General features: G+C 46.3%; 2 protein-coding genes and 1 pseudogene across 2 annotated transcripts; 2 read left to right on the top strand and 1 right to left on the bottom strand.

The window, feature by feature from the left end:
• The first annotated feature begins 6760 nt into the window (after positions 1 to 6760).
• On the top strand, positions 6761 to 13492 carry LOC110568039 (uncharacterized). The gene is made up of 6 exons (XM_064370307.1): positions 6761 to 6777; positions 7016 to 7733; positions 8009 to 8108; positions 11400 to 11480; positions 11585 to 11703; positions 13298 to 13492. The coding sequence occupies exons 1-6, from the start codon at positions 6761 to 6763 to the stop codon at positions 13490 to 13492; spliced, it is 1230 nt and encodes a 409-aa protein (XP_064226377.1).
• Positions 13493 to 13691: 199 nt separating this feature from the next.
• Positions 13692 to 15506, bottom strand: LOC135272134 (antigen LPMC-61-like). Its single transcript, XM_064370306.1, is given in 3 exon segments — positions 13692 to 14148; positions 14150 to 14607; positions 15486 to 15506. Coding segments are annotated over 3 exon segments (936 nt in total).
• A 908-nt stretch (positions 15507 to 16414) lies between these two features.
• On the top strand, positions 16415 to 24711 carry LOC135272132 (uncharacterized; annotated as a pseudogene).
• The last annotated feature ends 1037 nt before the right edge of the window (positions 24712 to 25748 follow it).

Below are 25748 nucleotides of genomic sequence, written 5' to 3'. Positions count from 1 at the left end.
TCCATGGTCGTTTTGCTTTACTCATGCCATTCTCAGCGTTCTGGGTGTATTAGACCATTCTTTCCTTGCTCTAAAGAAATGCTTGAGGCTGGGTACTTTATAGAGGATAGAGGTTTGATTGGCTCATGGTTCCGCAGCTCCACAGCATGGCGCCCGCCTCTGCTCGGCTTCTGGGGAGGCCCTCAGCGAGCTTTTCCCCATGGCGGAAGGCGAAGAGTGAAATCTATTAAACTATTACAAGTAAGCATGTAATATTGGAGTTCAGGGGTTCAGGGTGCCCTCAGCTCCCCTGAGAGGATGCTTCTCCAGGTTCTTGGTCTCCTGCCCTCTCAAGAATGAGAGAGGGGACCACGGCGCAGTGCGCAGTAAATGCCGGACTCAAAAGTGTTTGTAGAAAGTGATTTATTTAAAGAGAGGAGACGGAGAGAGAAAAGCTAACTCTCACACTGAGCGAGAGAAACAAAAGCCGCTCTCACACTGAGTGAGAAGGGTTCCCAGAGGGGAAAAACCAGAGCAGGAAAGCTCCTCCCACACTGGGTGAGAGAATCCAGAAAGATGGAGTCCAGGAGAGGAAAGCGGCTTCCACACTGAGTGGAAGGGAATGGAGAGATGGAGTTGAGGAGGGGAAGACTGGCTTCCACGAGAGTGTGGAAGGGGACCCAGAGGGGAAATCCAGGAGAGAGAAACACAGCTTCCATGAAGGGAGTGTTCGTGGAAGGGACCCAAACATGGAGTCGAAGGGGTGTGGAAGAAGGGGACCTTTAACCTGGGAGGAACCCAACCTTCTCCAAGACCCCAGGCCAATGAAAGGAGTTCCTTAGAACTTCCACTGGAGTGATTGACTCTTAGATTCTTCCCGCGCCTCGAAATTCAAACATAAACCATCTCCCGGATGGGGAGAGATGGGAGCAGGGCATGGCGCTGGGAAGCTCTTGCCCTTAAAACCGCACCCCCTTGTGCACCCTGAAAGAGAACACCTTCCCTCAAGCATGACCTTGGATTCATCACGGATTCATAGATAAGACACCAAAAGCACCAGCAATGAAAGAAAAACAGATACCCTGGATGTCATCACAATTAAACATGAGTGTATTAAAGGACGCCACCGACAAAGTGAAAGAACAACCTACATAATGGAAGAAAATATTTGCAAATCAGATGTTCGATAAGCATCTAGTATCTAGAGTATAGAAAGAAGTTTTTTTCTTCAACTTTTATTTTAGAATCAGGTGGTCGGTGTGTGGTTTTGTCACGCGGGTGTATTGTGTGATGCTGAGCTTTAGAATATGAATGAATCCATCACCAAAATAGTGACTGCAGTACCCAGTAGCTTTTCAGCCCTTGCCCACTCCCTTTCTCCCTCCCTCCTCTCGTTCCCCAGTGTCTATGGTTTTCATCTTTCTGTCCATGTGTACTCAGTGTTTAGCTCTCACTTATGCGTGAGAATATGTGGTATTTGGCTTTCTGCTTCTGCATGAGTTCTCTTAGAATAATGGCTTCCAGCTGCATCCATATTGCTGCAAAAGAAATGACTTCATTCTTTTTTATGGCCATGTGGTATTCCATGGTGTATATGGACCATATTTTCTTTATCCAATCCACCATTGATGGGCACTGGTTGATTCCACATCTTTGCTTCTGTGAATAGCACTGCAATGAACATATGGATGTATGTGATGGATGTATGTGTCTCTTTGGTAGAATGATTTCTTTTCCTTTGTGTATATACTTAATAATGAGATTGCTCGGCCAAATAGTAGTTCAACTCATAGTTCTTTGAGAAATCTCTAAACTGCTCTCCATGGTGGCCGAATTCATTTACATTCCCAGTAACAGTGTACAAGTGTTCTCTTTTCTCTCAAGTTCTGCCAGCATCTGTTTTCAGCTCTTTTTATTTTACTTTATTTTTTTTAGTGTAATAGCCATCATTTTTTTTTTTTTACTTTAGGTTCTGGGGTACATGTGCAGGTCATGCAGGATTGTTGCATAGGTGCATATGTAACAAGGTGGTTTGCTGCCTCTATTCCCACTTCATCTATATCTGGCATTTCTCCCTATATTATCCCTCCCCACCCCCACTGTCCCTCCCCCAGCCGCCTCCACTACCCCCAGTGTCTGATGCTCCCCTCTCTGAGTGCACGTGTTCTTATCGTTCAGCACCCGTCTATGAGTGAGAACATGCAGTGTTTGGTTTTCTGTTCTTGTGTCAGTTTGCTGAGAATGATGGTTTCCAGGTTCATCCAAGTCCCTACAAAGGACACAAACTCATCGTTTTTCATGGCTGTGTAATATTCCGTGGTGTATACACGCCACATTTTCCTTGTCCAGTCTATCATTGATTGGCATTTGGGTTGGTTCCAGGTCTTTGCTATTGTACGCTGGGTTGCAGTGAACATACATGTGCATGTGTCTTTATAACAGAATGATTTATAGTCCTTTGGGTGTATACCCAGTAATGGGATTTCTGGGTCAAATGGAATTTCTATTTCTAGGTCCTTGAGAAATCACCACACTATCTTCCACAATGGTTGAACTAATTTACACTCCCACCAACAGTGTAAAAGTGTTCCTATTTCTCCACATCCTCTCCAGCATCTGTTGTCTCCAGATTTTTTTAATGATCGCCATTCTAACTGGCATGAGATGCTATCTCAATGTAGTTTTGATTTGCATTTCTCTAATGACCAGTGATGATGAGCAGTTTTTCCTATGTTTGTTGGCCTCATATATGTCTTCTTTTGAAAAGTGTCTGTTCATATCCTTTGCCCACTTTTGAATAGGTTTGTTTGGTTTTTTCTTGTAAATCTGTTTTAGTTCTTTGTAGATTCTGGATATTAGCCCTTTGTCAGATGGTTAGATTGCAAAAATTTTTTCCCATTCTGTTGGTTGCCAGTTCACTCTAATGATTGTTTCTTTTGCTGTGCAGAAGCTCTGAAGTTTAATTAGATCCCATTTGCCTATTTTGGCTTTTGTTGCCAATGCTTTTGGTGTTTTAGTCATGAAGTCCTTGCCTATGCCTGTGTCCTGGATGGTTTTGCCTACATTTTCTTCTAGAGTTTTTACAGTGTTCTGTTTTATGTTTAAATCTTTAATCCATCTGGAGTTAATTTTAGCGTAAGGTGTTATAAAAGGGTTCAGCTTCTGCTTTCTTCACATTGCTAGCCAGTTTTCCCAACACCATTTATTAAACATGGATTCCTTTCCCCATTGCTTGTTTTTGTCAAGGTTGTCAAATATCAGATGGTTGTAGATGTGTGGCATTGTCTCCAAGGCCTCTGTTCTGTTCTGTTAGTCTATGTCTCTGTTTTGGTACCAGTACCATGCTGTTTTGATTACTGTTGCCTTTTAGTATAGTCAGAAGTCTGCCAGTGTGATGCCTCCGGCTTTTGTTTTTTTGCTTAGGATTGTCTTGGCTATGGGGCTCTCCTGTGGTTCCATATGAAGTTTAAAGAGGTTTTTTCCAGTTCTGTGAAGAAGGTCATTGGTAGCTTGATGAGGATAGTGTTGAATCTATAAATTACTTCAGGAAGTATGGCCATTTTCGTGATATTGATTATTTCTAACCATGAGCATGGAATGTTTTTCCATCTGTTTGCGTCCTCTCTTATTTCCTTGAGCAGTGGTTTGTAGTTCTCCTTGAAGAGGTCCTTTACATCCTTCGTTAGTTGTATTAGTAGGTGTTTTATTCTCTTTGTAGCAATTGTGAATGGGAGTTCGCTCTGATTTGGCTCTCTGTTTGTCTGTTATTGGTATATAGGAATGCTTGTGATTTCTGCACTTGATTTTGTATCCTGAGACTTTGCTGAAGTTGCTTATCAGTTTGAGGAGATTTTGGGCTAAGATGATGGGGTCTTCTAAATATACAATCATGTCATCAGCAAATAGAGACAGTTTGACTTCCTCCTTTCCTAATTGAATAACCTTTATTTATTTTTCTTGCCTGATTGCTCTGGCCACAACTTCCAGTACTATATTGAATAGGAGTGGTGAGAGAGGGCATCCTTGTCTCATGCCTGATTTCAAATGGAATTCTTCCAGCTTTTGCCTGATCACTATGATATTGGCTGTAGGTTTGTTATAAATAAAATTATAACAATAAAATAAAATAATAAAAAAGTAATAAAATATCTTTTATTATTTTGTGATACGTTCCATAGATACATAGTTTATTGAGAGTTTTTAGCATGAAGGGCTGTTGAATTTTGTAGAAGGCTTTCTATGCATCTATTGAGAAAATCATGCGGTTTTTGTCTTTGGTTCTGTATATGTGGTGAATTACGTTTATGGACTTGCATAGGTTGAACCAGCCTTGCATCCCCGGGATGAAGCCTACTTGATCATGATGAATAAGTTTTTTGACGTGCTTTTGCATTCGGTTTGCCAGTATTTTATTGAATATTTTTGCTGTGGGTCAAACTTCAGGCCAATATCCATGTTTATCATGGATATTGGCCTGAAGTTTTCTTCGGTTTTTTAGTTTATTTTGTTTTGGATTTTTACTTTTTATCAAAAGTCATTCTGGCTGATATGAAATGGTATCTCATGGTGGTTTTGACTTACATTCCTCTGATGGTTAGTGATGTGGAACACTTTTTCATATATTTGTTGGCCATGTGCCTGTCTTCTTTTGAGAAGTGTCTGTAAATATCCTTTCCTCACATTTTAAGGAAGTTATTTGTTTTTGGCTTGTTGATTTGTTTAAGTTTCTTATAGCTGCAGATATTGGACCTTTGTAAGATGCACAGTGTGTCAGTATTTTCACCCATTTTTGTAGGATGAGTGCTTACTCCCTGATAGTTTCTCTTGCTGTGCAGAAGCACTTTAGTTTAATTCGTTCCCACTTGTCAATTTTTGTTTTAACCTACTTTTCTTTTAACAGTCCTCCAGTTTGACTTTTAAAATTAGGTCATTGAGTTATTTGTTTTTCATTTGTTTGGTACATGGTATGAGGTAAAGATCCAAATTCACTCTTTTGCATGTGCACACCCAAATGTCTCAGCAGCATCGTTTGTTGAAAATGTCCCTGTTTCCTCATGAAATTGTTTCGTACTCTTGTTGAAAGTCTATTGACCACAACTGCGAGGCTTTGTCTCCAGAGTCTGGAATCCACTCCACTGATCGTCTTTCTATCCTTAGACAGGCACCCTCAGCCTCGATTACTGTTTGCTTTGTAGCCCATTTAGAAACTGGAAAACGTTGAGTCCTCAACTTTGTTTTACGTTTTTCAAGGTTGTTTTAGCTCTTTAATGTCTCTAGAATGTTGACATAAATTTTAGAATCAGCTTGTCAATTTTTGCAAAAAGAAACCTGGGATGTGGATAGGAATTTCATTGAATTCGTAGATCAATGTTTTTCTGGAGTGTTCTGACCTTCACAGCGTTAGATCTTCCAGTACATGAACGTGGGAATTTCCCCCACTTGCTTTGGTCCAGTTATGCTTTGTCGTGTTAAGGGTCCAAGCCTCGCACTGCTTTGGTTGCATTTGTTCCTAAAAATAATATTATTTTTGATGGAATTGTTTCCTTACATTCTGTTTGGATTGTTCATTGCTGGTTATAGAAACACAGCTGACTCTGTGTATGGGCTTTGTGACCTGCACTCTGTTGAGCTCATTGACTGGGCCTAATAGTGACTGTTGTTGTTGTTGTGGTTGTGTGTGTGTGTGTGTGTGTGTGTGTGTCCCTCAGGACTGTGTACATATAAGATGAGGTTTTGTGTAAATAGAGAAAGTTTTGCTTCTTCTTTTTTTTAACCTGATTGCCTTTTATTCCCTTTTCCCATCATAGTCCTCTGGCTAGAGCTTCAGTGAAATGTTGTATACAAGTGTTGGGTGTGGACATCCTTTCCTTGCTCCTGATCTTAGGGGGAAACATTCAGGTCTTCACCATTAAGTGTGTTGTTTGCTGTGGGTAGATGTCCTTTATCAGGCTGAGAATAATCCCTTCTGTTCCTCCCCGTGCCACACCAAAGCTGTGCAGCCTGTGAATTGTCACAGGGCACCTGAATTCCTCCTCACTCTGAGCCCAGAGACGGAGGGTGCACCTCGGCCTGTGCTCAGCCACAGCGTCTTGGGTCCCTGGAGCAGCACAGTTTCCAGTGCTGTCCTACAGAGCATCTCAGGGACACAGCTCATTGTAGTCTCACTTCCACCTCTCCCGGCTTGACCCCCACCTGGGCCCTGGCTGGGCACAGAGACCACCCATTACACCCCTTCCTAGACACTGAGGGCAAAGATCTCCTTCTCCCGTAAACATAGCCTCCTATGGGAAAGAACCAGGAGTCCACGATTCCAACCAAGACAGACTGAACCCCACTGAGACGAGCTGCGACTCCGTTTGTACTAATGAGACACACTCACGCATTCACTCATTCATTCACTCATCCTCGTTCATTCATCCAGTACACTAGTGATTCCTTCATTAACCAGCTCAACAACTGTTTCTGGAATGGGATCTGGGCCTGGCAAACAGTCACAGCAGTGGGAGGAATAAGCTCTCAGGGAGGGAGGGGAAGGACACTTGGCCAGTTTGCCAATGAGACAGAGGCTGGAAGAAGAGTCAGTGAGACCGAGGCTGCGGGGTGGAGAATTTATTTAGTGCTGCACCCAGATCCATTTTGCATTTCCATAGATACACATGATTATTCCGGTTATAGGACATCCATCTGCAAATGCCATGGAACTCCTGGCAGACACAGGAAAGAAAGGTTTGCTGTCTCCCAAGGAATTATCAGGAAGGGGAATTCCAGGTGCCTCCTTGACATGAGGGCTGTGTCCAGGTGCAGTCCAGCTAAGGCACATCGCGGCATGTGGGAAGGAGGGGCAAGAGTGCCTGGGTCATGGGATACCCTTATAGGGAATGGGCAGAGAGTGGTTCATTCCATTTCCTCAAGGGCTGGAAAAAGAAGCCCTGAGCAAGGGACTCATTGTTCAGCTCTGGAAGAGAATATGCATCACGGGTAGTCACTTGTTGGGAAGCACAGATCTTTAGGAGCTACCTGAGAATTCTCTCCATAGCCTCAGATCTTGCACTGGCAGCACACAGGGACACAGCAGCTGGACTGGGAACAGCAGGGCTTGCAGCAGCTGGACTGGCAGCAGGATGACCCACAGCCTGAGGAACAGCAGGGCTTACAGCAGCTGGACTGGGAGCAGCAGGGCTTACAGCAGCTGGACTGAGAACAGCAGGGCTTGCAGCAGCTGGACTGGCAGCAGGATGACCCACAGCCTGAGGAACAGCAGGGCTTACAGCAGCTGGACTGGGAGCAGCCACAGGAGCCACAGCCCCCCTTGGAGCCCCCACAGGAGCCACAGCCCCCCTTGGAGCCCCCACAGGAGCCACAGCTGGAGCAGGAACAGGCTGGCACACAGCAGCACACGGGCTTGCAGCAGCAGATGGGCACACAGCAGCTGGAGCCACAGCCCCCACAGCCGGAGCCACAGCCCCCACAGCAGGAGCCACAGCCCCCACAGCCGGAGCCACAGCCCCCACAGCCGGAGCCACAGCCCCCACAGCTGGAGCCACAGCCCCCACAGCCGGAGCCACAGCCCCCACAGCCGGAGCCACAGCCTCCGGAGCAGCCACAGCAGCCCATGTTTCTGGTGGGTTGAGGGTGGAGCAGGTGGAGGAGCAGGTGAGAGGGAGGGGCAGGTGTGGAGCTCCCTGAGCCCAGGCTCTTTATATACCTGTCCAGGGGTCAGGAGGGCCACAGGGACCTTCCTAGTTCCTGCTAAAGTACTTTCCCCAGGAAACTTTTGTGTCTTTTGTGTCATTTAAAATGACAACAACACTGTGTTCCCTTGTGACCCACTTCCTCCTCCTACGTAGTTTTCCTCTCTAAACCCTGAGGGCACAAGTCCTCCCCTGAGGACCCCTGGGAATGAGCAGAGCCTGGTCTATTTCCTCCCTTTGCTTGAACCCCAGGCTTCTGTCGCTGTTTTCTCTTCCCTTTCGGGCACTGCTGTCACTGACCTGTGCTTCCCAGGGCACTGTCCTTGTCCCTCTGCCAGGCAAACGGGCACTGGCAGTTGCCTTTCCTCTCCTTCTCCTCTCTGCCCCTGCTCCCTGCAACTCTGATCTTTCTCTCAATCCTCCCTAAAGGCGTGGAAGGTCTGGGGCTCCTCCCAGCGCTCCTTCCTCTCAGGCTTTCTTGGTTGACCACTGGATGCCTTGTGGGGAGGTCCTCAGCTCTCCTGCCCCGCTCATCTCCAGAGGGCAGCACCTGGCTCTGACCCCGGGCAGGAGCCTCACGCCCTCCTGGGGCTCTGGCCCACTGCCTGCCCTGCCCCAGATTTAGGCACTTCCTGCTGAAACCCTCGAAACAGAGCCTCGGGGAGGAGGTGGCGGGGGGTGGTGGACCAGAATTCGGGCATCTGGGAATCTTGTCTGAGGTGCCAGTCCTCGGGCATGGCTTCGCTTTTCCTCCCACGTCCAGCAGGCCCCTCCCTGCCTCGGTGCAGTCTGCCCCTCCCCATCCCAGCAGGCCTTGGCAGCAGCCAGAGCCTCTCCTCTCTGGGAGGGCTCAGCTCTCTCGGGAGCTGCTTCCTTGGAGTTTCTCTATGTCCTTGCCTCTGGTGGGTTGTAAAACTATCTGTGCCTTTGTGGATGCTTTTGGGTTTATCTGGTTCATTTTAATTGATGTGATGAGAGCAATGGTCTCTGGTGACTTTCTGTGTTTGAATCAGAACAGAAACTCCATTGTCTCACACACACGTGTGCACAGACACACACACGTACACACACTGGAAATTGTATTAGAGAAGAGAAAAGGAACACACACATCTCTTAGGAAGCCACACCTCTCAAAATCGAGATATTTTGTGAGCACAGCAGGTTGCCAACCAGCCACATACCCAGAGTGTAGATGAGAAGGGCCCCTTTGGAGCTGATTATCTGGGGTGGGAGCTGCTTCTCACTGTTCATTCAGTTCCCTTGACTATTCTGACCAGCCTAATGACGTAGCTCATTAAAGGGAAATTGATTTTTTAAATGTTTGTGTGTAATGAGAATTATAAAACACTGCTCAAAGAATCCAGAGATGACACAAACAAATGGAAAAACATTCCATGTTTATGAATGGGAAGAATCAATATACTTAAAATGGCCATACCACCCAAAGCAATTTATAGATTCAATGCTAGCCCTATCAAACTTTATTGACATTCTTCACAGAACTTGAAACAGCTATTTTAAAATTCACACGGAACCAAAAAAGAGCCTGAATAGGCAAAGCAACACTAAGTAAAAAGAATAAGGCTGGAGGCATCACGCTACCTGACTTCAAACTATACTACAGGGCTACAGTAAGCAAAACAGCATGGTACTGGTACAAAAACAGGCACATAGACCAATGGAACACAACAGAGAGCCAGGAAATAAGGCCACACACTTATGACCATTTGAACTTTGACAAAGATAAGAAAAACAAGCAATAGGAAAAAAATTTCCTATTCAATAAATGTTACTGGGGTAACTGGATAGCCATATACATATGCAGAAGATTGAAACTAGACCCCTTCCTTACACCATACATAAAAATCAACTCGAGATGGATTAAAGACTTAAATATAAAAGCCAAAACTATAAAATACCTGGGATACAACCACAGTAATGCCATCCTCACATAGGAACAGGCCAATATTTCACGATGAAGACACCAATGAAGACATGTTGCTTTTTATTTTTATGTTTTTTTGCAACAAAAGCAAAAATTGACTAGAGGAAACTAATTAAACTAAACAGCTTCTGCACAGCAAAAAAACTATCAACAGAGTAAACAGACAACGTACAGAATGGGAGAAAGTGTTTGTAAACTATGCCCCTCACAAATGTCTAATACTCAATATCTGTAAAGAGCTGAAACAAATTCCTAAGAGTAAAACAAACACCACCTGTTCTCACTCATAGGAGGGTGTTGAACAAGGAGAACACATGGACACAGGGAGGGGAGCACTATACACGGGGGTCTGTTGCTGGGGAGTGGGGGGGACAGCGGGGGGGGGGAGTTGGGGAGGGATAGCATGGGGAGAAATGCCAGATATGGGTGAGGGGGAGGGAGGCAGCAAATCACACTGCCATGAATGCACCTATGCAACAACTTTGCATGTTTTTCACATGTACCCCAAAACCTAAAATGCAATAAAAAAAAAAGAAAAAAAAAAGAGTAAAACAAACAACCCCATTACCAGGTGAGCAAAGGACACGAATAGACACTTCAAAAGGAGACCTACGTACAGCCAACAAGCATATGAAAAACAAGCTCAACAGAACTATGAAGCCCAAGAAATGAGCTCAACAGAGTGCAGGGCACGAGGCCCATTCACAAAGTCACTGCAGCGCTATTGACAATAGCCAAGACATGGAATCAGCATCAATGCCCATCGATGACAGATTGGATAAAGAAAACGTGGTGCACATACACCATGGAATACTCCGCAGCCACGAAAAAGAACTAGATCATGTCATTTACAGGGACATGGACAGAGCTAGAGGCCATCTATGAGCATCATCCTTACAAACTAACACAGGAACAGAAAACCAAATACCTCAGGAACAGAAAACCACATACCGCACTTTCTGACTTCTAAGTGTGAACTAAATGATAAGAACACATGGACACGTAGAGGGGAGCAGCACACAGCGGGGTCTACCTGAGGGTGGGGGTGGGAGGAAGCAGAGGAGCAGATAAAGTACCAATTGGGTACTTGACTGAATACTTGGGTGGTGAGATAATCTGTACGACAAACCCGGTCACACAAGTTCACTTATGTAACGAACCTGTGCATGTACCCTGACCCTAAAATAAAAGTTTAAAAAAATTATTAAAAGATAATTAAACTTATTTCTAAAATGTCTGTGTGTGCATTAAAGTGTTGTTTAGATACAAATAAAAACAGCTTTGGTAAACTGGAAGATAACGTACACCCACATGACCCAGACGGCAACAGAGAGAGGAGACAGAATCTCTCGTGGGGAGGGTGACATGTGACAGTGGACGTGGGTTCACTGCGAGTTCCAGGAGACAACGTGGACACTGGAGAGCAGGGAAGGAAGACCGGACCTCTCACGCTCACGACTAGATGACAGACACCCCAACTCAACATGGACAAAATCGGCCAGGCACGGGGCTCACACCTGCAATCCCAGTTGAGGTGAGAGGATCACTTGAGCCCAGGAGGTGGAGGTTGCAGGGAGCCAACACCCACCATGGCACTCCAGCCTGGGTGACAGAGAAAGACCCTGTCTCAAAAAAACAAAATGAAATGGTCAAAGTATTTGAATAGACATTGTCCTAAAGAGAATATGTCAGTGGGCACCGCCTCATGAGAAGACACACAACATCCCTGGTCGTTACCAAAATGAAAATTTAAACAAGGCATCCGTGTCTCCCCGCTACAACAGCTGCAACCCTGAAGGACGGTGATGACAAACGCTGGCAGGGACGTGGAGAATCGGAGAAACGCGAACCCTCACGCGTCGCCAGTGAGTAATGCTCCATCCGAGCTGAAGAACGGTGTGCGGTTTCTTAAAAAGTTAAATGTAAATTTACCATGTGGCCCATCGTTTCACTCCTGGCATCTACCCAGGAGAAGTGAAAGCCTACGACCCCCCAGGGATCTGGATACCCGTGTTCACAGCAGCAGATTCACAGAGGCCAGACAGTGGAGGGGTCGCCAGTGTCCACCAGCTGCTGACCGATGCACACGTGAGGTCGGCGCATGCAAGGGCACGCTATCAGCAAAGTAAGGATAAAACACTGATAATGTCACAACACGGATGGACCGCAAACAAGTCATCCCCAGTGAAAGAAGCCTGGCACGAAAGATCCATCTTACGCGATTCCACCGATAGACCGCCTCCGAGAAGGCAAACCTAGAGAGACTGTTTGAACTTTCTTTTCTGTAATGACCAGGGATGTTGAGCTCTTTTCACACAGCAGTACCCGCTAATACATCCTCCTTGGGAAAACGATTCCAATGTTTTGTGCACTTTACATTGCGGGGTTTGTCGTCTAACTGTTGAGTTTGGAAGGCCTGTTCTCCCTTCGCCTGCTCGCCAGAGTCGCTGTCGTTTCGTCCCAGAAGTCTCAATGCAGCTACACCGACGTCCCGGCAATCCTCCCCCATAGATTCCATCTCCTCTCTCTGTTGCCTGCGGAGTCGTGTCCACATATGTATCCACCTGTTTACACATCTGCATTCATTTCTATGTGTGTGTATTCGCTTCTAAACAGCACATTTAAAAACAGACGTTTTAAATATCAATTTCTTTAATGAGCTATGTCGTTAGGCTAGTGAGAATAGTCAAGGTATTCAAAATGATCACCGAGAAGCAGCTCCCACCTCTGAGAATCATCTCCAAAGGGCCCCTTCTCGTCCGTGCTCCGTATCCACAGCAGGTTGGCGACCAGCCGTGTTCACGAAGCATCCCGAATTTGAGAGGCGTTGTTTCCATTGAGATGTGTGTGTTCCTTTCCCTTCTGTAATACAGTTTCCAGTGTGTGTGAGTGTGTGCGTATGTGTCAGAGTGTGTGTCTCTGTGACTGTGTGTGTGTGCGCATGTGTGCCTGTGACAACGGAGGTTCCTTCCACTCTGATTCAAACACACAAAGTCACCGGGGACCATCGCTCTCATCACATGAATTAAAATGAGCCAGAAAGACCCCCAAAACAGCCACGAAGCCACAGATGGTTTTACAGCCCACCGGAGGCAAGGACACAAACTCCAAGGAATGAGCCCAGGAGAGAGCTGAGCCCTCCCAGAGAGGAGAGGATCTGGCTGCTGCCAAGGCCTGCTGGGATGGGGAGGGGCGGACTGCACAGTGGCAGGGAGGGGCCTGCTGGACGTGGGAGGAAAAGCGAAGCCATGCCCGAGGGCTGGCACCTCAGACAAGATTCCCAGATGCCCGAATTCTGGTCCACCACCACCCGCCACCTCCTCCCCGAGGCTCTGTTTCGAGGGTTTCAGCAGGAAGTGCCTAAATCTGGGGCAGGGCAGGCAGTGGGCCAGAGCCCCAGGAGGGCGTGAGGCTCCTGCCCGGGGTCAGAGCCAGGTGCTGCCCTCTGGAGATGAGCGGGGCAGGAGAGCTGAGGACCTCCCCACAAGGCATCCAGTGGTCAACCAAGAAAGCCTGAGAGGAAGGAGCGCTGGGCGGAGTCCCAGACCCTCCACGCCTTTAGGGAGGATTGAGAGAAAGGTCAGAGTTTCAGGGAGCAGGGGCAGAGAGGAGGAGGGAAAACGGAACTCCCAGTGCCCATTCGCCTGGCAGAAGGGCCAGGATACAGCCCTGGGGGACACAGTCCGAAGGGCAGAGGAAGCCAGAACACTCTAGAGCTCACAGGCCGCCGGAGCCCGGGGAACTGGGCTCTCCAGAACCGCAGGAGGGGCAGACACTGTCTAGAAGCTTCGTGCCCCCAGACCTGGTGGAGAACGAGATCTTCACCACGCTGCATTTCCCTCCAGAGCCAGAACACTCAGAGTGTAAGCATGGATAGAAACACAAGACAAAGACACCATTTACAAAACTGAAGGCGAATCCTCTAGGACAGTGACAGGGGGCTGGGGTCTGAGGGCAGGGGCAGGAATGGGGGAGGCTCCACTCATTCCAGGGGTCCGCAGAGTGGAGGACTTGGGCCCTGGGTTCAGAGGAAAACAATGCCAAGGAGGAAGTCACGAGGCAACAGTGTTTTTATTTTAAATGACACACAAGTTCCCTACGGAGAAAACATCAATAAGAACCAGGAAGGTCCCTGTGGCCCACCTGACCCCTGGACAGGTATTTAAAGAGCCCGGGCTCAGGGGCCTCCACACCTGCCCCTCCCTCTCACCTGCTCCTCCACCTGCTCCACCCTCAACCCACCAGAACCATGGGCTGCTGTGGCTGCTCTGGAGACTGTGGCTCCGGCTGTGGGGGCTGTGGCTCCAGCTGTGGGGGCTGTGGCTCCGGCTGTGGGGGCTGTGGCTCCAGCTGTGGGGGCTGTGGGGGATGTGGCTCCGGCTGTGGGGGCTGTGGCTCCGGCTGTGGGAGCTGTGGCTCTGGCTGCTGTGTGCCTGTCTGCTGCTGCAAGCCCGTGTGCTGCTGTGTGCCAGCCTGTTCCTGCTCCAGCTGTGGCTCCTGTGGGGGCTCCAAGGGGGGCTGTGGCTCCTGTGGGGGCTCCAAGGGGGGCTGTGGCTCCTGTGGGGGCTCCAAGGGGGGCTGTGGCTCCTGTGGGGGCTCTAAGGGGGGATGTGGCTCTGGCTGTGGGGGCTGTGGCTCCAGCTGCTGTGTGCCAGTCTGCTGCAAGCCCGTGTGCTGCTGTGTGCCAGCCTGTTCCTGTTCCAGCTGTGGATCCTGTGGGGGGCCTAAGGGGGGCTGTGGCTCCTGTGGCTGCTCCCAGTCCAGCTGCTGTAAGCCCTGCTGTTCCTCAGGCTGTGGGTCATCCTGCTGCCAGTCCAGCTGCTGTAAGCCCTGCTGCTCCCAATCCAGCTGCTGCAAGCCCTGCTGCTCCCAGTCCAGCTGCTGTAAGCCCTGCTGCTCCCAGTCCAGCTGCTGTAAGCCCTGCTGCTGTTCCTCAGGCTGTGGGTCATCCTGCTGCCAGTCCAGCTGCTGCAAGCCATGCTGTTCCTCAGGCTGTGGGTCATCCTGCTGTCAGTCCAGCTGCTGTAAGCCCTGCTGTTCCTCAGGATGTGGGTCATCCTGCTGCCAGTCCAGCTGCTGCAAGCCATGCTGTTCCCAGTCCAGCTGCTGTGTCCCTGTGTGCTGCCAGTGCAAGATCTGAGGCTCTAGCGGGAACTCTCAGGTAGCTCCTGAAGATCTGTGCTTCCCAACAAGTGACTACCCCGACGCATATTCTCTTCCGGAGCTGAACAATGAGTCCCCTGCTCAGGGCTTCTTTTTCCAGCCCTTGAGGAAATGGAATGAAACCCTCCCTGCCTGTTCCCTATAAGATAAGGGTACCTCATGCCACTGGCACTCTTGCCCCTCCTTCCCACATGCCCCTGTATGTCTGAGCCAGACTGCACCTGGACACGGCCCTCATGTCAAGGAGGTGCTGGAATTCCCCTTCCTGATAATTCCTTGGGAGACAGCAAACCTTTCTTTCCTGTGTCTGCCAGGAGCTCCATGGCATTTGCAGATGGATGTCCTGTAACCTGAATGCTCATGTGTATCTGTGGAAATCCAAAATGGATCTGGGTGCAGCACTAAATAAACTCTCACCCCCTCAGCCTCGGTCTCACTGACCCTTTTCTTCCAGCTTCTGTCTCATTGGCAAACTGGCCACATGTCCTTCCCCTCCCTCCCTGAGAACTTATTCCTCCCCCTGCTGTAACTGTGTACTAATAATAAGGTAAGAACAGGATTGGTGAGGAGCAGGCATTTGCTGAAACTTTTGGGATGAAATCATCTGGGTGGACACAGGTGAAACAAAAACGTGGAATCCTCAAATATCCCTGAACTCTAAGCAGCCTGTCCTGCCCCACCCTAGTCAACCTCTCACACCCACCCACCCACAGCCAAGGTGGTCCCATCTCCCTTAGAAAGACCCCTTTCAGTGACTTCACCTGAAGCAACCACCACTCAAGAACCCTCCATCCTCCCCAGGCCCATGAGAGAGGTGGCTCCCAGAACAGCACAAACAGAAACAGGCGAGCTTGTCTGGCAGCGGATGGCCTGCACACCAGCACAGGCACAGGATGCAGCCCACCTCGTTGTCCAGAGTGTGGGAAGTCGGAACAGGAAAGGATGAGAAAGGAGAGAAAGTCCAGCTAAGTGTATCTATTCCAGTGCACTCACCAGGGTTAGGGTTTTAGCCCCAACCTAGGCTTTGTGTAAGGTAGTATTGCTGGGGTGTTAGTCATTTTGGGGTTCTGACTATGGGGAGTGAAAACTGGAGAATTAATTTCATTTTGGTTCAGTGGGATACGTTTATGGGATTCAGAGTCCCTTCCCACTGTAGTCCAATTATTTCTTATCTTTTAGACAATGAATGACTTCCAGGAATACTCCTACCATCACTGTGAAAACTTACCCAAGTATGGTGGCACAGGACAAATGGCCAGATTGTGTCATGATACCATGCGTCCTCCAGTGGCTGCACGTGGGCAGCAGAGGACAAACATTTGAAAGGTAGAGGCAGAGCTAGCTTTCAAAAATGTCTTCCAAATATTATAGCTCAGGTAGGAAAGCAATTTGATGACATCCCCCAGATTTGATAATCCTAAAACTTAACATAGTTATTGAGAGTGAGCTATGAAACTAAAAGCAACCTTTCTAAACTATTCATAATACAAATCTGTTAGAGAGCAGTGCTAGAAGAAATAATGAATTCTCCCCACCGTGCCCCCAACTATTAGCGGTCATAGGAAATGCTAGCTGACACCGAGAAGGAAGGAAGTGCTTGGCTGCCCTAAAACTTCTCTTGGCTAAACCCACGAATATGGCAGGCGGCGAGGAAGGGGCTGCAGACACACCCTGGGGAGAAGCAGGGGCTGCTCTGCTAGGAACATGCAAGGCCCTGGGGATTCCCACAAAGACTCGGGTGGGACAGGACACTCTATCCAACAAATAATGCTGGGATAATTAGCAAGTCGCATGTAGGAGAATGAAACTGGATCCTCATCTCTCACCTTACACAAAAATCAACTCAAGATAGATCAAGGTCATCAATCTAAGACCTGAGACTATACAATTTCTAGAAAATAACATTGAAATAACCCTTCTTGACATTGGCTTACACAAGCATTTCATGAGCAAGAACCCAAAAGCAAATGCAATGAAAACAAAGATAAATAGCTGGGACTTAATTCAACTAAAGAGCTTTTGCACACCAAAAGGAAGTCAGCAGAGTAAACAGGCAACCCATGGAGTGGAAGAAAATCTTCATAATCTATACATCTGAGAAAGGACTAATATCCAAAATCTACAACAAACTCAAACAAATTAGCAAGAAAAAAACAAATAATCCCATTAAAACGTGGGCTAAGGACGTGAGTAGACAATTCTCCAAAGAAGATGTACAAATGGCCAACAAACATATGAAGAAAATGCTCAAAATTACTCATGATCAGGGAAAGACAAGTCAAAACCACAAGGCAATACCCCCTTCCTCCTGCAAGAATGGCCATAATCAAAAAATCAAAAAATAATAGATGTTGCCATGGATACGGTGAACAGGGAACACTTCTACACTGCTGGTAAACTAGTACAAACACGATGAGAAACAGTGTGGTGATTCCTTAAAAAACTAAAGGTAGCGCTACCATTTGATCCAGCAATCCCACTACTGGGTGTCTACGCAGAGGAAAAGTAGTCATTCTACAAAAACAATACTTACACACGCATGTTTATAGCACAATTTGCAATTGCAAAAATGTGGAGTCAACCCAAATGCCTATCAATCAATGAGTAGATAAAGAAACTGTGGTATATATATACAATGGAACATTACTCAGACATAAAAAGAAATGAGTTAATGGCATTTGCAGAAACCTGGATGAGATTGAAGACTATTATTCTAAGTGAAGTCACTCAGGAATGGAAAATCAAACATCATGTGTTCTTACTCATAAGTGGGAGCTAAGCTGAGAATGCAAAGGCATAAGAATGACACAATGGACTTTGGGGACTAAGGGGGAAACTGTGGGAAGTTGGTGAGGGATAAAAGTCTGCTCACTGGGTAGAGTGTAGACTGGTCGGGTGATGGGTGCACTAAAATCTCACAAATAACCATTAAAGAACTTACTCATGTAAGCAAACACCGCCTGATCCCCAATAATGACAGAAATAGATTTTGTTTTAAAAAAGAAAGAAAAAGTTCTAAAAATAATATGGAATATAAAGTAAACCTGCATAGCCAAAACAATTTTGGAAAAGAACAAAATTGAAGGAATCACATCTCCTGATTTCCAAACATATTACAAAGCTACAGTTATCAAAATATAGTGGTTCCTACATGAAGACAGAAATATAGAGCAATGGAATGAATTGAATAAAGTATAGAAATAAACCTCTGTGTATACAGTCACATGATCATTGACAATGGTGTCAAGACCATGCCATGGCAGAAGTACAGTCTCCTCAGCAAATGGTATTGGGAAAATGAATATCCACATGCAACAGAATGAAATTGGATACTTATTTTACATCATACACAAAAATTGGCTCAAAATTCATTAAAGACCTAAACATAAAACCCAATACTATAAAATCCTCCGACAAACAGATAAGAAACCTTCGGTGGATTTGGTAATGGTTTATCAGATATGGTGAGGGAATGTGGTCACTTCCCGGATCCACAAGGGGCGTAGTTTCAAAGGCAGGAACTTCCCAGCGACATGACCTACCTGCCTTCTCCCACGTCTCCATCCGGGAGACTTAGAGGGCTTTGTTAACTTTTGTGCATGCAGGAAGAAATCAAAGATCTATCAATCACTCTAGCGGGAGTTTGAAGGAACTCCTTTCATAGGACAGAAAATTTGAATGGGGCAGGAATTACTCCCAAGTTAAAAGTCCCATTCCCCCACGTTGGTGCGGACTCCATATCTGGATGCCCTTCCATGACATGGTGGAAGCTGCTCTCTATATTTCTTTCTTTCTCCTTTTTCTCTCTCTGCCTAAATAAATCACTTTCTGCAGACTCTTTGGGGTCCTATAATTACTTATGAGCACACTGTGCCCGGCGGGGTCCTCTATCTCAATCTTGGGTGAGTGAGGGACCAAGGGCCTGGAAGAACACCGTCTTATTGGGGAGCAAGCTGAGTCTTCCCAGCGTCTCGGTACCCAGTCTCAATGACACCAACAATATAGGCAACAAAAGCAAAGGTAGGCAAATGGGACTCTCTCTAACTTAAAATATTTGCTCCTCAAAGGACACGATCAATGGGATGAAAAGGCAACCTACACGATTAGAAAACATTTACAATTTACACATCTGATATGAGGCTCATATCCAGAATATAAATATACCCATGTATGAATATATACATTTTGTTTCCCCACCTCAGCAATTCATGGACAGGTAGGTGGTTCCACTTCTTGGCACATGAGAATAATGCTGCTGTAAATATAGTCATACAAGTTTTTATGCGAAATATATTGTCAGTTCTCTTAGGTAGTTACCCAAGAGTGGAATTGGTGGGTCACATGGTAACTCTACAAGGAACATTTGAGGAACTATTTTTCAAAGTAGTGGCATGATTCTTCATTCTCATCACCAGTGCACAAGGGCTCCCATTTCTCCACATTCTCATGAGTGTTCTCATTGTCTGTCTGTTTGATAATAACCATCCCATCTGTTTGTCTCCTCTCTTATTTCCTTGAGCAGTGGTTTGTAGTTCATCTTGAAGAGGCCCTTTGCATCCTTTGTTGTATTCCTAGGTATTTTATTCTCTTTGTAGCAATTGTGAATGGGAGTTTGCTCTTGATTTGTCTTTCTGTTTCTCTGTTATTAGAGTACAGGAATGCTTGTGATTTTTCCACATTGATTTTGTATCCTGAGATGTTGCTGAAGTTGCTTACCTGTTCCAGGAGATTTTGGGCTGAGATGATGCAGTCTTCCAAATATACAATCAAGTCATCAACAAATACAGACAATTTGACTTCATCTTTTCCTAATTGAATACCCTTTATTTCTTTTTCTTGCTTGATTGCTCTGGCTAGAACTTCCAATACTATATTGAATAGGAGTGTTGAGAGAGGGCATCCTTGTCTAGTGCCAGATTTCAAAGGGAGATCTTCCAGTTTTTACCATTCAGTATGATATTGGCTGTGGGTTTGTCATAAATATCTTTTATTATTTTGTGATACGTTCTGTTGATACCTAGTTTATTGAGGGTTTTTAGCATAAAGGACTGTTGAATTTTGTTGAAGGCCTTCTATACATCTATTGAGATAATCATGTGGATTTTAGAGGGAACACAAACAGATGAAAAAACATTCCATGCTCATGGTTAGGAAGAATCAATATCGTGAAAATGGCCATACTGCCCAAAGTAATTTATAGATTCAATGCTATCCCCATCAAGACACCAATGACCTTATTCAAGGAACTGCAAAAAACCTCTTTAAACTTCATATGGAACCAAAAGAGAGCCAACATAGCAGAGATAATCCTAAGCAAAAAGAACAAAACTGGAGGCATCATGCTGCCTGACTTCAAACTACACTACAAATCTACAGTAATCAAAACAGCATAGTACTGGTACCAAAACAGAGACATAGACCAATGGAACAGAATAGAGGCCTCGGAAGCAACACCACACATCTACAACCATCTGATCTTTGACAAACCTGACAAAAACAAGCAATGAGGAAAGAATTCCCTGTTTAATAAATGGTGTTGGGAAAACTGGCTAACAATGTGCAGAAAGCAGAAACTAGAACCCTTCCTGACACCTTACCCTAAAATTAACTCCAGAAGGATTAAAGATTTAAACATAAGACCTAACACCATAAAATCCTGGAAGAAAACCTAGGCAATACCATTCAGGACATAGGCATCGGCAAGGACTTCATAACTAAAACATCAAAAGCAATGCCCAGGAAAGCCAAAATAGACAAATGGAATCTAAGTAAACTTCAGAACTCTGTACAGCAAAAGAAATAATCATTAGAGTGCACTGGCAACCAACAGAATGGAAAAATTTTTGCAGTCTACCCATCTGACAAAGGGCCAATATCCAGAATCTACAAAGAACTAAAACAGATTTACAAGAAAAATAACAAACCCATTCAAAAGTGGGCAAAGGATATGAACAGACACTTTTCAAAGAAGACATATATGAGGCCAACAAACATATGAAGAAATGCTCATCATCACTGGTCATTAGAGAAATGCAAATCAAAACCACAATAAGCTATCATCTCACGCCAGTTAGAATGGCAATCATTAAAATATCTGGAGACCACAGATGCTGGAGAGGGCGTGAAGAAATAGGAACACTTTTACACCATTGGTCGGAGTGTAAATTAGTTCAACCATTGTGGAAGATAGTGTGGTGATTCCTGAAGGATCTAGAAATAGAAATTCCATTTGACCCAGAAATCCCATTACTGGGTATATACCCAAAGGATTATAAGTCCTTCTATTATAAAGACACATGCACACGTATGTTCATCGTGGTACTATTTACAATAGCAAAGACCTGGAACCAACCCAAATGCCCATCAATGATAGACTGGACAAAGAAAATGTGGCCTGTATACACCATGGAATACTACACAGCCATAAACAACTATGAGTTTGTGTCCTTTGTAAGGACATGGATGAATCTGGAAACTATCATTCTCAGATAACTGACACAAGAACAGAAAATCAAACACCGCATGTTCTCAGTCATAAGTGGGTGTTAAACAATGAGAACATGTGGACACAGGGAGGGGAGCGTCACACACTGGGGTCAGTAAGGGATGGCTAGGGGAGGGACAGCAGGGGAATGGGGGACGATGGGGAGGGATAACTTGGGTAGAAATGCCAGATGTGGATGATGGGGGGATGGAGGCAGCAAACCACCTTGCCATGTATGTACTTAAGCAACAACCCTGCATGATCTGCACATGTACCCCAGAACCTAAAGTACAATTAAAAATAATAATAAATAAATAGATAAATAAATGAATAAAAAAAATCCCAGAAGATGTGAACTGCTATCTTATTGTGGTTTTGATCTGCATTTCCCTGATTTTCCATGATGACTAAGAATGTTGAGCCCCTTTTCATATGCTTATTAGCCATCTGTATACCTTCTTTGGAAAGTGCCTATTTACATCCTCTGCTGACTTTTAAATTGATTGTGCATTTGAGTAGTAAGAACTCTTTATATGTCTGGATGCAATTTCATCATCAAATATATGATTTGAAAGTAGTGTCTTTCACTCTGTTGATGTCTTTTCATTTTCTTTGCAGTGCCTTTGGAAGCTCAAAAACTATTCGTTTTGATGGAGTAAGTTAATCAAGTTTCTCCTTGGGTTTTGGTGTAATTATCTAAGAACCATTTCATACCCTAAGGCCATGAAGCCTTAACCTGTTTTACTTCTAGTAATCCTCTAGTTTTGGCTTTTATAATTAGGTCATTCACCTATTTTTTCTAGTTTTTTTGTTTGTTTGTTTGGTATATGGTATGAGGTAAAGATCCAAATTCACTCTTTTGCATGTGGAAATTCAGCTGTCTCAGCAGCATTATCTGTTGAAAGGATTCCTCTTTTTCCATGGAATTTTTTGTACCCTTGTGGAAAACCCATTTACCACAACTGTGAGGCTTTATCTCAAGAGTCTCAAACCTACTCCAGTCAGTGATCCATCTTTCTATCCTTACAGAAGCACCAGGCTGCCTTGATTACTGTAGCTTTGTAGACCATTTAGAAGTTGGAAAATGGGAGTCCTCAATGTTTGCTTTTCTTTTTCAAGATTGTTTTAGCTATTTTGGGTCCCTGGAATGTCCACATAAATTTTAGGATCAACTCGTCAATTCTTAAAAAAAGAAATCTGAGATATTGATAGGAATTGCATTAAATTGGTCGATTATTTTTTTTCACAGTGTTTCAATCTTCACAATATTAGGTCTTCCAATGCATAAACGTGGGATTTTTTCCCTACTTAATTTGGTCCTGTTTAACTTCTTCCAAAGATGTTTTGAAGCGTTAAGGGTCCGAGTCTTGTGCTTTTTTGCTTGTATTTGTTCCTAGAAATTTTATTGTGTTCTTACATCTTTTTTGGGTTGCTTGTTGCTGTCGCGTAGAAACACAGCTGACTTCTGTGTATAGTCCTTGTGTCCTGCACTCTGCTGAGCTCAGTTACTGGCCCTAATAGTTATGTGTGTGTGTGTGTGTGTGTGTGTGTGTGTGTGTGTGTGTGTGTCCTTCAGCATCTTCTGTATAGAAGATGAGGTTTTCTGTGAATAGAGATAGTTGTGCTTCCTTTTTTCTTACCTGGATGCCTTTATTTCCTTTTCCTGTCATATTACTCTGGCTATAGCTTCAGCAAAATGTTGAATAGAAGTGGTGGGTGTGGACATCCTTTTCTCATTCCCGATCTTAGGGGGAAACATCCAGGTTTTCACACTTAAGCACAGTGTTCACTGAGGGTAGGTGCCCTTTATCAGGCTGAGAAAAGTCCCTTCTGCTCCTCCCTGTGCCAAACCAAAGCTGTGAAGCTGTGAGTGGTCGGAGGACACTTGGATTCTTCCTCACTTGGATCCCAGAGATGGAAAGCCCACCTCAGCCTGTGCTCGTCTCAGGTCCCTGAGGCAGCAGTTTCGAGTTTGTCCCACAGAGCATCTCAGGGACACAGCTCATTCTAGACTCGCTTCCCTCTCTCCTGGCTTGATGCCCACCCTGGTGCCTGATGAGGCACAGGGACTACCCATTACACCCCTTCCTAGACACTGAGGGCAAAGATCTCCTTCTGCCCCGAACATAGCCTCCCATGGGGAAGGAGCAGCAGTCCACGATTCCAACCAAGACAGATTGAATCTCACTGAGATGTAGCTGGGTCTCCCTGTGTACTAATGAGAGATATTCATTCATTCACAGGTTCATTCATTCATCCATAACACTAGTGATTCCTTCGTAACTCAGTTCAACAACCGTTTCTGGGATCTGAGCCTGTGATGCAGTCACAGCAGTGGGAGGCATAAGCTCTCAGGGAGGACATGTGGCCAGTTTGCCAATGTGACAGAGGCTGGAAGAAAAGGGTTGGTGAGACCGAGGCTGAGGGGTGGAGAATTTATTTAGTGCTGCACCCAGATCCATTTTAGATTTCCATAGATACATGTGATCATTCGGGTTACAAGACATCCATCTGCAAATGCCATGGAACTCCTGGCAGACACAGGAAAGAAAGGTTTGCTGTCTCCCATGGAATTATCAGGAAGGGGAATTCCAGGCACCTCCTTGACATGAGGGCCATGTTCAGGTGCAGTCTGGGTCAGATATATGGGGGCACATGGGAAGGCGGGGCAAGAGTGCCAGTGGCATGGGATACCATTATCTTATGTTGAACAGGCAGGGAGTCGTTCATTCCATTTCCTCAAGGGTTGGAAAAAGAAGCCCTGAGCCAGGGGACTCATTGTTCATCTCTGAAAGAGGATATGCGTCATTGGTAGTCACTTGTTGGGAAGAACAGATCTTCAGAAGCTACCTGAGAATTCTTGTTAGAGCCTCACATCTTGCACTGGCAGCACACGGGGACACAGCAGCTGGACTGGGAACAGCAGGGCTTGCAGCAGCTGGATTGGCAGCAGGATGACCCACAGCCTGAGGAACAGCAGGGCTTACAGCAGCTGGACTGGCAGCAGCAGGGCTTGCAGCAGGTAGACTGGCAGCAGGATGACCCACAGCCTGAAGAGCAACAGCAGGGCTTGCAGCAGCTGGACTGGGAGCAGCCACAAGAGCCACAGGCTCCCTTAGAGCCCCCACAGGAACCACAGCCCCCCTTGGATCCTCCACAAGAGCCACAGCCCCCCTTGGAGCCCCCACAGGAGCCACAGCTGGAGCAGGAACAGGCTGGCACACAGCAGCACACGGGATTGCAGCAGCAGATGGGTACACAGCAGCTGGAGCCACATCCCCCACAGCTGGAGCCACAGACCCCACAGCCAGAGCCACAGCCTCCACAGCTGGAGCCACAGACCCCACAGCCAGAGCCACAGCCCCCAGAGCAGCCACAGCAGCCCATGTTTCTGGTGGATTGAGGGTGGAGCAGGTATAGGAGCAGGTGAGAGGAAGGTGTGCAACTGAGTAGCCCCCTGAGCCCTGGCCCTTTATATCCCTGTCTGGGGGCCTGCTAGGCACACGGTCACTTCCTTCTGTCTATTTATGGTCTTTCCCCAGGGAAACTGTGTTTTCTTTAAAATAACACAAATGTGCTTTATCCTTCTGACTCACTTCCTACTTCCATACTGTTTTCCTCTCCAAACCTTCAAGGCCCAACTCGTCTCCATTCTGGGGACCCCTTGGGATGAGTGAGCTTCACACATTCTTTCCCTCTTCAAATCTTCATCTCTTTCTTTGGGGGCTCCTGTGAACTGACCCATGTTTCTGAGCCAGACCCTGAGAAATTCAGATTCTAGTGTGGATGAGTGGGTGATGGTGCTGGGCTTCAGCCTCACTGATCTCTGGAATTTCCAGCTTTAGCAGGCGTGGCAGGCTCTGGGCAGGTGGGCTCCTCTCTGTTCAGCCTCATCCTGCTCTTTGTCTTTGAAAGTCAGAGTTGCCTGCAAAAGAAATTGCTCTAAATTGCTTCATAATGCCTGCCTCAGTCTTGCAGTGATGCCACCATTCACAACTTCTTATTTGCTAAAGCGTTCAGGTCTCCAGGGCACTGTGAACAGTGACCTTCTCTCTGGTGATGCAGATGATAACTGTCTATACCTCATGTTTATGTAAAATGTGTTATCCCAGGACCCCAGTGTTTTTCCTCCCTCTGTGGTGGGTGGGGTCAAGGTTGGGTGCTCCTGACTCTTCTGGAGTCTGCTCCCTGTACAGGCAGAACCAGCAGACCCTTTAGTGTGGCCCAGGTTTGGGGGTTGTGAGGGAGGTGGGAGGACACTGAAGCCCCTGCTGCATCCAGCTCTGTGACTCACTGAGCATGGCTGGACCGGGCTGTGCTGTGGGGACAGCTCACAGTGCCTGCCCTGGGGTCTGGCACAGAGAGGGCAGGTGTGCCCTGGAGAAGGGAAGCAGGGGTGTGGGCCAGGGCTGGGGTCTTAAGGAAGCTGCTGGATGTGGGCAAAGCTGAACATGAGAGAGCAGTGGGTGGTGGCATCTGTGCAGAG

The sequence above is a fragment of the Aotus nancymaae genome, unplaced genomic scaffold (genome assembly GCF_030222135.1).
Source record: "Aotus nancymaae isolate 86718 unplaced genomic scaffold, 86718_ANA_hifiasm-v0.15.2.pri h1tg000106l, whole genome shotgun sequence".
NCBI classification, from domain to species: Eukaryota; Metazoa; Chordata; class Mammalia; order Primates; family Aotidae; genus Aotus; species Aotus nancymaae.
Note: the sequence above shows the minus strand (reverse complement) of the source record. Positions and strands in the feature narration are given on the sequence as shown.

Bases quoted from the DNA above. Each gene is read 5' to 3' on its own strand.
- LOC110568039 (XM_064370307.1), top strand. The intron at 8,109-11,399 runs GTCTGGGGCTCC...CCGCTACAACAG, and splicing joins CCTCCCTAAAGGCGTGGAAG to CTGCAACCCTGAAGGACGGT. The intron at 11,704-13,297 runs GTGAGGTCGGCG...TGGGGGACACAG, and splicing joins AGCTGCTGACCGATGCACAC to TCCGAAGGGCAGAGGAAGCC.